This window comes from Synchiropus splendidus, chromosome 1, assembly GCF_027744825.2.
Source record: "Synchiropus splendidus isolate RoL2022-P1 chromosome 1, RoL_Sspl_1.0, whole genome shotgun sequence".
Lineage (NCBI taxonomy): Eukaryota > Metazoa > Chordata > Actinopteri > Syngnathiformes > Callionymidae > Synchiropus > Synchiropus splendidus.
The window spans coordinates 46,999,739-47,014,111 of record NC_071334.1 but is presented as its reverse complement, the minus strand read 5'-3'; the positions used below and the strand labels follow the sequence as shown (position 1 = coordinate 47,014,111).

At 41.3% G+C, this 14,373-nt stretch overlaps 1 protein-coding gene across 1 annotated transcript in view; it reads right to left on the bottom strand.

Moving 5' to 3' along the window:
- The window catches only part of si:dkey-34e4.1 (carboxyl-terminal PDZ ligand of neuronal nitric oxide synthase protein), a 47,338-nt gene that overhangs the window by 16,641 nt on the left and 16,324 nt on the right, over nt 1–14,373 (bottom strand). Inside the window, exons 3-7 of the mRNA XM_053866926.1 lie at nt 6,321–6,413; nt 6,160–6,218; nt 5,457–5,565; nt 3,962–4,103; nt 1,436–1,602 (exon numbers count right to left, since the gene is read on the bottom strand). Of these exons, the coding sequence (XP_053722901.1) occupies nt 1,436–1,602; nt 3,962–4,103; nt 5,457–5,565; nt 6,160–6,218; nt 6,321–6,413 (570 nt within the window). The remainder of the gene's footprint in view (nt 1–1,435; nt 1,603–3,961; nt 4,104–5,456; nt 5,566–6,159; nt 6,219–6,320; nt 6,414–14,373) is intronic.

The window sequence follows — 14,373 nt, the reverse complement described above, 5'->3', positions numbered from 1 at the left end:
CCCCTCAGAAGGATTATAATGCCATTGCTCAAAAATCAAAGGGAAGAGAATGAGCTTTTGGGATTAGGTGTCCCCCGTTGTATGCTGCCAGCCGAACAACTGAGGTCCAACACTGCAGCTAATAGGTTTAAGCAGGCACACGCACATATTTTGTGGCAAAATGTTTCAGAAAGATCCTCCTGTCAAACTCCAAAGAGAAGAAGCGTTGCGGTAGTCTTTGCAGAAGGAACAAGGGCATTCCGTTACAGCTGCCGCCGCTGCAGCAGATGACGACGCACTTCACAGTTCAACGAGCCACACTCTTTACTGGGCAGCAGAGCGGCCAGATAATATCGTTAAAGCACCAGACGGGCCAGAGCCATGAATCAAAGAGGCAGCCAGTAACTACACAAACAAAATTCAGAAAGAAAGCAAAGGTTGTTTGAGCAACGCTGCCAACTCAGCTTCAGAAGCAGAGCCAAAATACATCTGTAGTCTGGATGAGAATCACAACAGAAAGTGGTGGAGGGTACCAAGTCACATAGGAGAGGAAGTTAGACAGCAACCAAGGATGCTTAAGAGTAGCTGCAGAAGGAAGCAGCTTCATTTCTCATGGACTGTAAGGTGAGAGGCAGAGGCCGTTGAAATCACGCAAAAAAAAAAAATCGACCATAAACTCCAGATTATACGTAAGGCGCTACTTATTCTCGCGGTCTGAACCCTGTGGCTTATACAACGACACGGCTAATATATGGATTTTTAAAGGTTTAAGAGCATCATGCAGCAAAACATTGAGCCTCGTCACATCAAACTGATAAAACCACAGGCGTATGTTCGCATCGCCGCCCTCAGGGACGATCTCCAGGAGGGCTGGAGACAAGAAGTAGCAGCTGAGACCGGCTGTGGTGTCGGAACTTCGGTGACAACAGCACATTTTGAGCATTTTAATGTCAATTAAAGAAGAGTTCATGATTCTTCAGAACAGTTTGTTTCACCAGTCAGTGTTGATGCTTGGACCCCACTTTCAAAACTAGTTTAGAAGTGATCCTCGTGCATATGTATGAACAAGATCTATCTTCCTTCTCTAATTTAGTGGGTGTGGCTAATATTTTGGTGGGTTCTATCATCCGGGATTTACTATAATTAAAAAGAGCCAAAATAGAACAAATGAAAAGTAAAGCAAAAAGTAGAAAATAAAATATATACATATAAACACAAGAAAGAAATTAAATATAGCAAATGAAAGGAAGGACAAAATATGTTACTTAAATTAATAGATAAATGACTTATTTAGTAATACTATAAATGTACTATAGCATCAGCATCAAAGTTCATCTCCCAACAAATGTATATCACATTGTGAACATGGGCTCAGATACCTGAGCTGTCTATTACATAACGAGAAGGCATCACGTAGCTTAGCAGCAGGTTCAGCGTCTGTGTGTGGCTTTATTACCATGACGGTCGGTCCGGTCTTCACCACGTTCAGCTCAGAAAGACTCTGGAGAATTTCACTGACAGCTTTTTCACACAACGAGGAGCTGGCCGCAGTCTCTGCTGCTCCTCCTCCTGCTTCTTTACCATCTTCATCCTCTTCTTTCTCTGCACCAGTCAGTTTACGTCCTGAAGAGACAAATCACATTTTGCATTAATCGACCAAATACTTATTTAGTGTCTGGATGGGAACTGTTCTTCTGGTACATTGGAAAGTCTAAAAAACAAGTGATTTCTTCCTTATTGGTTATTAGACGTTCCTTCATTCAACTCCAACCCCCGGTCTCCTAGCAAAACGCTGGACAGGCACCAATTCCCAGTGAGAGAATTACAGCTATTATCCTGATCGCTGACAAACATCTTCTCTTGATGTCACGTTAATTACTGAGCACGGAATAACAAGTTCCACCCCAGGTCGTTCAGACTGGCATTCTAGAGGCTCCTTGTCATACTCTAAACTACACATGCAGTTCCTTCTACGTGAGCTAGACTCAAAATAAAAAGGCAACTACAGAAATTCAGTGTCAAATATGAAGCAATGTAAGCATCTTCTGAATCAACTGAAAGCACAGCTTCTTCCTGTTCTGTTCCTGATGTTTGATACGTTGAAGACGCAGAAGTCAGAGTTTGAAGAGTCAGAGATAAAGTTGCAGAGGTTGTTATTGGGAGAAGGGACAGGGTCAGTAATGAACATATCATAGGGACATGTGGAGAAGTTTGGAGACAAACTTAAGGAGGACAGATGGTTTAGACAAGTGTGGAAGAGAGAAGGTGTTGGACCACGAGATGAAGAAGAGGAAGAAAGTCAGCAAGGTTCATGGATCAATAAGGATGTGATGATATACATACTCTGTATGTATTGTTTGTGTGCTCTTTAATGTTCTCTAAAGGTGGAATCTTATTTATTAAATAATAACATTAAAACAAGTAACTATCATTCCATCAGACTTTTACAAGGGTAAAAGAAAAAATGTGTCACTGGATCCTCTCCGATGAAAACTCAGTTTCCATTAAAAAGCACACAATACATGTCTTCTCTGCAGATTGCATACGGACAGTGTTACTGAGGCGGCAGAAGTTTGTTTTGCTTTGTTGTTACATGTTGCCCACCCGCAGTGTTTTTCAGGGGCAGGGCACACTTCATTCAGTCAATTTTATCACAACCTCATATGTATTTTTGAGACTAATTTAAAAGTTTCTGGCCAGTGCGTTCTTTTCAGGGGGTAAATAAAACCTGAAATTTAAAAACAAAATTGGCCAATTTGAGCCAAAGAACAGATTTCTGGCAACATATGCAAAGAACAAATGGAACTTCAATATCAGCGAGGACATGACTGCCTGATTTCAACAACACAGTGATTTCACCAGGATCACATTTCACCTTGCTTCATCATAACTATAATTATTCTTTTTGTGTTGACATTCTGGGGCACATTTTGGAGTAAATCTTGAGAGTAGATCAAAGTTTGAAGTGAGACGTCATGTTACGCGTTAGCTCTGCAGTGAAGACAGTCACACAGGAAAGCAAAGGAACACTCCATCATTGTGCTGTAAAGGTGTCCAGTTAAGTTAGAGGCACTTTAGGTTTCAAAACAATGAAGTTGAAGTTGTGCTTTTGACCAACTAGTTTGTGCCGACTGTGTGTGAGAGACGATGTGTGCTCGTGACAAATGCGCAGGTCCCTCTGCAGGTGAAAGTCACTACATCTGCATAGATCTGTAATTCATAGAATGTGACCAAAACAATCCATAGGGCTCCGCACATTTGACATATCGCCAACTTCTTAAAATCATTGACAATCTGATGTTGTTGTTGCAAACACCCTTATCTCCAGACATATTCGGTGAAAGTGTATAATTTACTGGATCACGCTTGACAGTCTCTCACGGCAGACTAACGTGCTGCGGCACACTGGTTGAAAAACACAGCTTCACCGTACACAGGCTTGTAGGAAGCAGCCAATGAGGATTTGATTCTCTGATTCCCTGCCAGACAAACAAAACAGCAGCAGTGAAATACACATGGAATGATGACTGCATGTGTGCTTGCTTGATGTTCTGATTACACTTGAAAATGTGGTAATGAATACTTGGCTAGCAAGAGGACAGCATTATTAAACATGCATGTTTATGATTCTGTATGGTATACAAATGGAATCTGTGCCTCTGTCCCGCCTGACTGTGTTGATATGTGAATGCATGATGTTCAGAGCTCCAGTGAGAAGGAACAGCTCACTTTACCATGGTGTGCGAAACAGTCCTGATGTGAGAAGGAAGTGGAGCCACGCAAACTCCAGGGAAAACATTTGTGTGACACCATAGCATGTGAAGAAACAGCAATTTGCCGGAGTTAAACAGACTTAAAAAGACTTGACGGATCTTTCATTAAACTCGAGATCTGAGGAGTTAGCGACGTCAGCTACAGAGAGAGCAGACCGCCATCAGATTAATGCAGCAGATGAAAGTCAACGTTATTAAATATGCTTCACCATGACTGCTGGACTCCTCCGTGGACTTGTCACTCTCTCCATCTGCTTGTCCATCTGCATCCTGCTCAGCATGCTGCAGACTCAGCTTATGGCAAACCTCAAAGGCCTGGCCCACCGTCCGCACAATACGCATGGCCTGACTCTGAGGACAGAATTTGATTTGAGAATGAACAAGCTTGGAGCGGCAGTGTTTCATTTGAAAGCTTGTGATAGGGACACCTGACTTGGGTTAAGCCTTGAGCAACTTCGGCAATATGCAAAACTAATTCAGTTGTTCTTCAGACCTCTGTACACATGCAAACTCAAGTTGTGTTGCCTTTTCAAAGTATCAGGAAAAGGGAGATCATTCACTACAGTGGGATTCATGGTGACCATGATTAAAGGCCTATTTATGCTTAACATACCATTCAGATACGAACGAAGCCTTCTGCCTGTGCTCTGCGTTCATGTCGTTCATATTTCTGCACGTTTCCACAAAGCTCACAGATATGGAGAAAACAGGGAAGAACCACAGGAAACCGAGGGGGTAGTGTTGCTGTTACTACGTGATACGTAGGTCTAATGGGACACGAAGAAGAATGGCAGCAATTCTCTGTGGCTCTCCAGTGGCAGTATATTTAAAGCCCTCAAAACCACCGACTTCCACAAAGCTGACTATATTTTAAGAGCTACATCATCAAAACTTAACGCCATGTTTGTTTAGGAGTTTATTGTTGTTAAACCTTTGACGCTGGGCTGCTGCCCCCGGTGGACAGATTGGTGAACAGCAACACCAACATGAAGAACAAATGGAAGCATGTGATCAGTGACAGTAACATCGTTTGAAATGGGCGGATACATTGTCGTACGTAAAGGGAGCATAAATGGGCCTTTAAACGGATACAATCGCCTAGTGATCGCTGAGGACAAACCTCTGAGCGGCATAATGACTTAAAATGTATCAGTTGCCAAAACCTACTGAGGTCAAAGGTAATTCAGTTTTTCCATTTGAAGCATAAATCATTTCAAAAATCTGTCAGCTTCAGGAAATGAATGTGGTCCACTTGCCCTTGGAACGGGAAACCGGAATGTGTATGTAGCTGAGAAGGAATTTTAACTAAACTCAGTGTTGTAAATGTACTTTCCCGCATCAGAACATTTCTTAGCTGCACTGTTGCTTAGACACACTAAACAACTCCATTCACATCCAGGGTTTCCCTGTTAAGATTTTTTTCGTGGCTGTTTCACATGTTTCTCATGACACATTTCCATTCAGTGCTTTGGTTTTGTTGATACAATACTCTGCAGACATGGTGTGCAGAACTAGAGAACTGAATCATTACAGACCAACAAACATGACGCATGCATGAGGAGCCTTAAACACAATGTCTGTTCACTAAGGAATGTTAAATGTACAGTAGAGCACTGTGGTCCATCACTAGTGACTGTAACCAACATCGCAACATGTTTCTTACATGAGCAGTGTAATGACAAGCCATGAAATGAGGGACGTCACCTTCTTCTTGGACTTAAAGACGTTACATCTGAAGGAATTACTGGATCCATCTCTGGCGATGTAGCTGAAGATCTTTAAGTCCTGAGAGTCATGTGATACGTAGAAAATCCTAGAAAGAAATCAAGCCGTTCCAAATTAAATTTGATCATCACATAACATTTTAAAACACAGATTGAGACTTGACTCATACAACAAAAACAACATATGAGACATAACGCAAGTATGATCAAGTTAGACAACTGAATTGTGAAAGAGCAGAATTAAAGTGTCACACAGAATTAAAAACTGTACATGAAAATGAATAGCATTTTTCTTGACTGAAAAACAGAGGTAGTTTGTGAATTCATACAAGTAGGTTACATTTTAATGGGTCAGTATATGACAGAATGCCAACAGCATTATAACACATCAATAATTAAATACAGAGAAAATGAATAATTTATCTCTCTACAACAAATGTTGGGCATTTGAAGGAGAAATTTTGTGACGTAAAAAGGCAAGATAACACAAAAAGAGTGAAGAAATATGTCAAGTAGAAATATCATATATGAACTGAAGTGCTGGGTGAAGAACCTACTGTCTGTATTTTATCTTTGCAGTAATTGCTTGTATTGCATCCTTACATTAGGAGAAGGGACGGCATCCCTCTCAACATGTCAAAATTCAACCATCTAACTTCAAATACGAGTGAAAGGTAGGAGACCTGTAGATGGGGTCGTGCATGATCATCATTTTGCTTTCATCCCACGTCCACTCTTTCCTCTGCAGGCAAAACACATTATATTTATTCATTAAATTCTGTTTTTTACTGCGCCATCCAGAGGAAAGAAGATTTTGGAATCTCTTAAAATTTTATGATCTCACCTTCTGCTTCTTCCTCTGGATCACCTTGACTCCATCCACAGACACCACCAGACTGACCTTCTTCTTCTTGATGTTTTTGGCCTTGAATTCATACTGGAAACATGAGAGAAACAAAATAACATGAAGGGAAAATCCCCAGTGGCACCAGAAAGGGAGAGGATTTTGGAACTTTTGATACTTTGTGCTTTAGAGACTGTATCCACAAAGTAACAAGTCAGCACTTTTGTCAGCCGTCAATATAAAGATGTGAGCCTTTAGAGCCAACGGAAATACATCATACTTGTATTACTCAGCCAAACCTAAGGCCGCGTTTATCTCATACTGAACCCAAAACTCCCTTTAACCTCTCGCTGCCCCCGAACATTAACACTTTTCATTTGAATACTACCACTTCCCTGAATTTAACTCTTTTCCAGTGTGCTGAGTGCAAGGCATCGCAACTGTCTGCACTTAAACATTTCCACCTCGTCAGCTGGTCCGCCTCTCCGCTGAAGAGCTAACAAGTGCGCCACGTCAACCCGGGTTAGCATCACTTTTGAACAGGGAGCTGTGTAAGATGACAGCTGGGAAGATGCTTGTCTGTGAAACACTTTTGAGTCACATATATGGGAATATTAAGTGCTACAAAGAGAAACAAGGACGAGCTCAAACACACCCAGAATAAAAGGCAGAAATGATGTTGAATTCCAGCACAGACAGACAGCAAATATGTTAATAAATAGACATTTAAAAAGATATTACATAAACACAAGGTGGAGGTCCGAGAGTCCTGACAGAAAAGGTTCCGTCACTTCTAGGTTTACATCGTGACTTGGGCACTTTCAAATGACCATATATCATTAGTATCACTTAAAATTGTATTTATGTTCAGGCTCATTCAACATCTGGCTCTTGGGCTCCCAGTGTCTCTCTTAAACACACTTGCCAAGGAAGTATAATGCACATCATTTCAAGGTTACTACACCACATAACCCCTTTTGAATCAAGACACAAATGACACAAAGCTAGCAGTGATCCTAAGCTAAAGCTTTTGATTTTGGGTCGGTTAGATAACAGTTTTCATGCTGCTTGACCTTCAGATAATAAGGGAATACATGTTTAAGTTTAGGTACATGTGGCAACATGAAAAGTGTAGACTTGTGTAGCAATTATTGCAAGTTTATGTAGTTGAATTTCATTTGTATTGAGAAAAATCTAATCTTAAAAAACATGCTGAACATTGTCCTATAAAAACAGTGCAACAGAATTACAAAATAAAAGTTGATGTCTGAAAACAGTACTGATAAGGAAACACTTGAAACAAAGATAAGAGAGTTAAAAGGGTTAGAGATTAAAAAGACTTAATTCAAGAGTTCAGACAAACATAGTCATTAGCTTAATAAACAAGAGCAATAAAGCTAAATGTTGGGCTTTTAATAAACTTGAAAGCAAACAGGACAGTAAAGCTTCCACCCAACATTTGTTCTTCTTAAGTAGTTGACTGCATTTTCCGAGGACTGTGTGTCAAAGTTAGAGGCAGTGTGAACAGTTTTCAGGCAGATTAAAAACAAGAAGGGATGTGATGTTGAGAAGCAAGGAAAAAAAGTCAGCGTCAGAATCGATCACCATCACTGGTGAGAACAAACTGAGAAGGATGATGTTATATAAAGAAACAGAAAATTCCGAGGAGATGTGATTCCACAGTGCTCCATCCTTCCTGACACGCAGGGGCGATGCTGCACTGATCCACTCACACGTTGTCACATTGTTTACCGCTCGCCTCGTCCACGTGTCTGCGCCACTGTCCTGCTTTCTCTGGCCTAAAGTCACGGTGATTAAAGTTTCACTCCCTAATTATACTCAGCAGAGTCCTGAGGGAGCTGATTAAACAGAGAGAGAGCGAGAGAGAGAGGAAAGATCCCACAGTGAAACAATCCAGAAGGAGGAAATCAGGAGGTGAATGATAAGAGGAGGGTACTGGACTTTGTCTTTAATTCAGAGCCACGTTTATAATTGCAGCAGAGGATCGCCTGATAAGGATATTTCGCTTGGATTTCATCACATCACTTCAAGTTCAAAATAAAGGGAACTACATCACCATGTGGAACCAAGTGCAAAGCCAATGTGATCCAAAAGTATTATAATGTCTATTGTGAATCTTTTAGCATCATTCTGAGGACCTGGTTAACAGCAGTTCACGTGCAAACCATCCGTTGCCACTGTCCCTCTGGATGGAAACAAAAATGTCCAACAAGATAAAAAAAAATTGTACAGTAGTGGAAGCAAAAGCAGTGAAACATCCCATCGGACAGTGATACATTTTAACATTCAATTTAGAAGCCTTGCCAAAAGGACATGCTCTGCAACATGGACACGCTCTTAATGCAAGGCTGCCACACAAAAATGAAGCTTCACTCTTTACAATGCACAGTGGGGTGGTCGCATGCAACATGACTGCCTCCAAGAATTCACATGATCTGACCCGAAAACATAAATTCAACTGATGATATAGCAGATGCTGCGCTGATGGCTTTATTCAAGACCATTTAAAATTTTATTTTATTTTCAGCAGACACAATTCATCTTGCTGCTGCTTGTAGTTTTCACAGATTAATCTATACTTCATAAAACTATAAAGGTATTTTTTTATAATGTACTATAAAATACAAATGACAATGACAAACATAACAACTACTGGTTGTAAATTACTTGGGGACCAAAAGGTTGCATGTTTTCAACTTGAAAACGTGTTTCCATGAATTCGGCTGAATATTTCATGCTAGCACCGCAATTTTGTGTTGAAACAAATATGTTATCGTTCAACACAATAGTCTTGATAGCTTTTACTATTATTTTTTCGGAAAATTCTGATGAAGAAATATGGGGGAAAAAAACAACTGTGCTTTTTTTTTCCTGACCTTAACTGCACCTCCTTGCATTCCTACAATAATAGAATGTCCTAGTATGCAATGCTGGCCATACAAAGTTCCTGTTTGTATCGTGTTCATTCTCCATGAGTGATATCATTATCATATATATACAGTTTATGCCATTTGACTCCATGTTAGATAAAACCCAGACTTTATATTTGGCTTAACTCATTCCTTTTAGTTGTTTGAAATTAACTTTCCATTCTCTTTTATTGAGTTTTCCCAACTATTGTAAGGTTGACTTTCAAACTTTCGATAGAATAATAGAAGTATTTGTACAAAGCAAGAAAAATAGGTCGAAGTTCAGCGAATAAAAATCAAATTAACAACAAAATGATTCCAGCAACACCAGTACAAAGTTTCAAACTGTGTTTTAGAACCTGTTACACAGACAATGCTGGAAGAGTTGAAGACTTCAAAATTCAGTCATCTGTCATCAATTCAGTGATCTCTCAAAGGAGGAAACAGTCACATCTCACTAACTCGTCGTCTCTACTCAAACTCCACTGAGCCATTTTTCCCCTACTACAGTGTCAAAACACTCTCACGCGCCCATTTCAATAATTCAGGTATGACGCCCCCATCTGGTGAAACTAAATGGACTTTGGAGAACTTGTCATGATGTATAAAACTTTCATATTTCCTTCACAAAAGCGCACAAAAGTGTGCTAAAATATTAAATGTGTTAATGCACTTGCATTGTTTTCCGCAACAACCTAGGGGGAAACAATTACAAGTGAGGGACACAATTACCCGGTAACCCCAGGTTGGGAGTTTAGAAAGGAGATATACTGAAGCGGATTGACTGACAATTGCTGTTTAAGACTTTTCCTCAAGAAAAAAAAAGCAATAATGTCACAATTCCTTTAGCTTCAAGAGTCAGCCATTGTTCAAAGTTATTATTGAGGAACTCAAATGACGGCTGAAGCTGCTCACTTCAAGTGATCGTCTTGCGTCACGTTGTAGGAGTCTGAGCGAGGAGAATAAACTCTGCCAACAGACCCCACTGGCCCCTCGTGCGGAGAACAACCCACCAGTCCACATTAACCAAGCTCATGGTCCTCCTGTGTGGCACCTGCCAAGTCAGCGTGAACCTCCAGACCACCCTGTCCATTAACCAGATCCAACTTCTAGAACCACTGTTTGTTAGAACCAAGGTGAGCCAGGACGGAAACATTATTCTGTGGGGACTGGGGTCTGGGACTGTGTTGGCGTGTCCAACACACCAGCTGTGATGTTCTCTCTCCCTGTCTCTAAGCTAAAGTCCAGCCAGCCTGTGGAAAGAAAGCAACTCATCAAGATTCAGCCTTTTAGCTCAGCTCTTCCTTCGCCATAAATGAAAGACAGACCAGTCTGCACACATTGAGGCCTTGCCTCACTCATGCATGAAACCCCAAACTTTTCGAGAACTCATTTTTGATCGGAAGCAGACATTAACACCTTCAGATGTGAAAGAGATACTCCTTTTTTGCTCACAAATGAAGTTGGAATTGCTCTGTTAGTCTACCCGTCTGGGCTGGATCGCCTCCCACGTAGGTCCATTTGCTTGCCTAATTAGTTTGGTGTCAGCCTCTGGGGCCGTAATTCTAAGTCTGTTTGCATTCAAGACCTATCAATTCAAAATTCTTCTCGGTTTGCAAGCTGTCGGACTCATCAGCCTCATCTCGCGCCGTTACTAATCATCTATTATGAACGTGTCAGACAGCAAAGCCGCTGTTGTGGAGGGAAGTCTGCCACACTAATAGGCCAGTTACAGATACTGAAGTAAAAAAAAAAACAAAACTGTCCTTTCTCCAGATGTCTGATCGATGCGAGTCTAGAAAACATGGTTTCCGGAGCACAGACCATGTTAATCTTCCTGCATTGACTCTCTTTATTATGTAAAAGTTGTGCTTTAGGAAGGGCAACATACATGAGGAAACTGATGGAAACAACCACATTTCCAGCTTCATTGTTGCTTGGACCAAAGTTAATCGCGCAGCTTCAGACGAGAAAGTCTCACCCCCCGCTGCTGCAGGATATTTTTAGAATGAGCAGGATTTTGCAAACCAAATTGGAGAAATCATGAGCAACCCCCACTCCCCCTACTGAGGTGCCCAAAAACATTGGAATGTGAAGTGCATTGTGGGTCAATGATGCTCTCTGAATCCATACAGGACTTCACAAAGCCTCTATACATCGCAACCTAGCAACCAGTTCATTATAATTCCCAGGATTTGGGGAGTTCCAAGGAATTCCTTCCTTTTTCACTCCTCTGTCAGGACAACAAAGAAGTGGCTGTTTGAAGAGCTGGGAGGGGAAACATAATAGCTGGCCTTCTGAAATGTTGGGAGTTCTCTGTGCTAATTTAAGCACCCGTGTTTTTTAAAGAAGGAAGTGACATTCAGACAGAATAAAGAAGCGCCTACTTTTAGTGTCTGGTTTAATATTTAACAACATCATCCATTATTGCTGCTCTGTGCACTGTGTTGGAGGGACTCCTCAGCATGGCGGTCAAACATGCGACGGCGAGTAATCTGCCGCACCTTGTGATTACTCAGCTGAAGTGAGCCAGCGCAATTAAACTGGCAGCGACCACAGGCGCAGACCTTGACCTGTATCGCTGACAGGTGGCTTTGCAGTCCCCAAAGATCTGAGTACAAGACACCAAAGAAAGGCTTTGAACTCATGCCTGTCTGGCTCTCAGCCTGGAATCAGACTTTATGGATTGGACTCCTGGACACGGTGGACTGCGGAACTCCTGCGGGAGCGAGGACGTAAAGAGCAAACCACTTTAAAACAGGTTTGTTCTGAACAGCAACGGATCAAGGGACGGGTGGATGGAAAGTTTACTGAGAACTCCTTTAAAAGCTTTCTGGTGTACTTCATTCTTTGGTTACCTTCCTTTGATGGGTTCATTGAGAGGATGGCAGCTGCAGTGTGGTGGGCGGCGAAACCCTGGACAGGACATTTACAGACAGACAACCACTCACACACAGGGCCACCTATAGACGATTATGAAAGATGTGACTTGCGTTCCAGGTATTGTCATGGCTCATACATTCCATATATAGAGATGCCCCTTAACAAGCTTCTTAACAAACCAGCACATACACAACCTTTAATGAAAAAGCAACAAAGCAACAAAGAGGAAACTGTTTCAGGTGAAAGGTCATCTGAACTTATTCAGCCCATGACCAAGCTTGTGCCTCATTTAACTCATTAGACTCACAAGTAAAATGGAAAAAACATCACAACCTTCACATGAGGAAAAACAGCACTGTAAAGAGCCATGTTTCATTCCTGCAAATTTCTTCCTTGGATTCAGAAAATCCAATTGGGTGCCAACGCATCTGTGACTATGCACGCTGCAACAAATCATCATAAACGGCTGGTGACATCATCCGTCACAGTTTCCCCAGAACAACAGGTTCTGCATCTTCTATTTTAATACCACCTAATTCCCTCAGCAGCACTATCATATATATCATCAAACCACTACACTCATTAAGTCCACTACACACAGGCTTCATGCTTCAATTGTGGGGCAGGACGTGCTTCTTCTGGTCACATTCTCAAGACTGACAAGACAAACACAAAGTGACTTGTTAGGTAATCATGCGACAAATCAAAGTCATACTTCTACAATGCTTTAGAGATTTATTTATTTCATTTGCTGCAGGGAAGGCGACCCCAAATCAAGTTATAGCCAAAGAGAATTTCTCTGACATTTTATACTGATCATGAAACCAGGGCTGTGAATCTCCACAATCCCAGCACTGACATGCTGAAGTTCTCAGTAATAGTTGTTGGAATGTATTGAATGAACAAAGTTTTTTTTTTTTTTTTTTTACTGTTCAACGGCATAATAAAGACTGTCTTACCATTTTAATGTATGAGGAAAATCCAAAAAATGAGGTGCACTTTTTGAAAATAAATAAGAAGTCAACAAGGGGAGGGGATAGCCACGTGCTCTCTTACCTACTTTGGCATCTCTAAGTACTTGGACTGGTTTAATCATTTCACTCTTTAAATCATATGGATCATCGCATGCACTTTTCTTGGAGAAAGTCAGCGAAATAAAATTCCATTCCATTTCACTTAGCAACTTCAAAATGCGCTGCATATTTCTCATGGTTTTTGGCTACGCCGCACAAATCAGATAAGAGCATTAATGAGGCTTTTTGGCTTCCATCAGCCCTCTTCAATTAGCAGGAGTGGGCAACGGTGGGGAAAAAATGTGGTAGAAGTACACAGATCAGGCGTAATATGATTATGACCACTAACAGCTGAAGCTAATGAGACCGATAGTGTCGTTATCAGTGGATAGATGAGACAGGAAGTGAGCTTTTTGGCCTCAAAGTGAGACACAGGAGCGAATGTAAAGGGTAAGAGCCACATTGTGACGCGGCATGAATCAGAGCATAAAAACATCAGCTCTGGTGTTCTTAAGTTAAAAGGCAGCATATCAGGAAGGAGGAATCAGGGATATATGCCAACATGCTTTAACTTACTAGTTCAGTAAATTTGGGGGGAGATTAGTCGGAGAAGTATCATAAAGCTTCATAACATTATCTCAAGGTAATAACCTATCTGCACTAGGTGTGCAACTACCCATTATTTCGATAGTCAACTAATCACCGACTGCCTTAGCAATTAGTCGCCATGAATTTTTTGTGAAACGCTCCCAAACTTTTGACATTTTGGATCCCCATGATATCCATGTGGCCGTAGCCATTTATCCTCTTACTTAAGAGAACGATGTCACTACTGGTGCGCCCTAATCTGCAAGTGTTGAAACAGTGGACATTATCTGGGATACACCATGCTTTGAAGGGCGTTCTGTCTAATGCCCTATGTGGAAGAACCAGATCATCAATATGAGTTAAGATCTCCGTGTGTGTTGACCATCACCTGATGTGAAGCAGTCAGCTTTCCTTGTGTAGTCCCTATATGTGGCTGCAAACATTTGACCTCTCGCCAAAGCATTGGATAACACGAAAATCTGACGTGTTCTTACCAGGGAGAAAGCTCACTTCCTTGTGGTGGAAAAATGTAATTCCTGCTTTAGCCTCTACTCCTGCAAGAACTCTTGGACACAAGCACCCCATAGCTCCACCATCAACAATATCTGAACAACAATATCATGAACCTGCTGTTAGGTT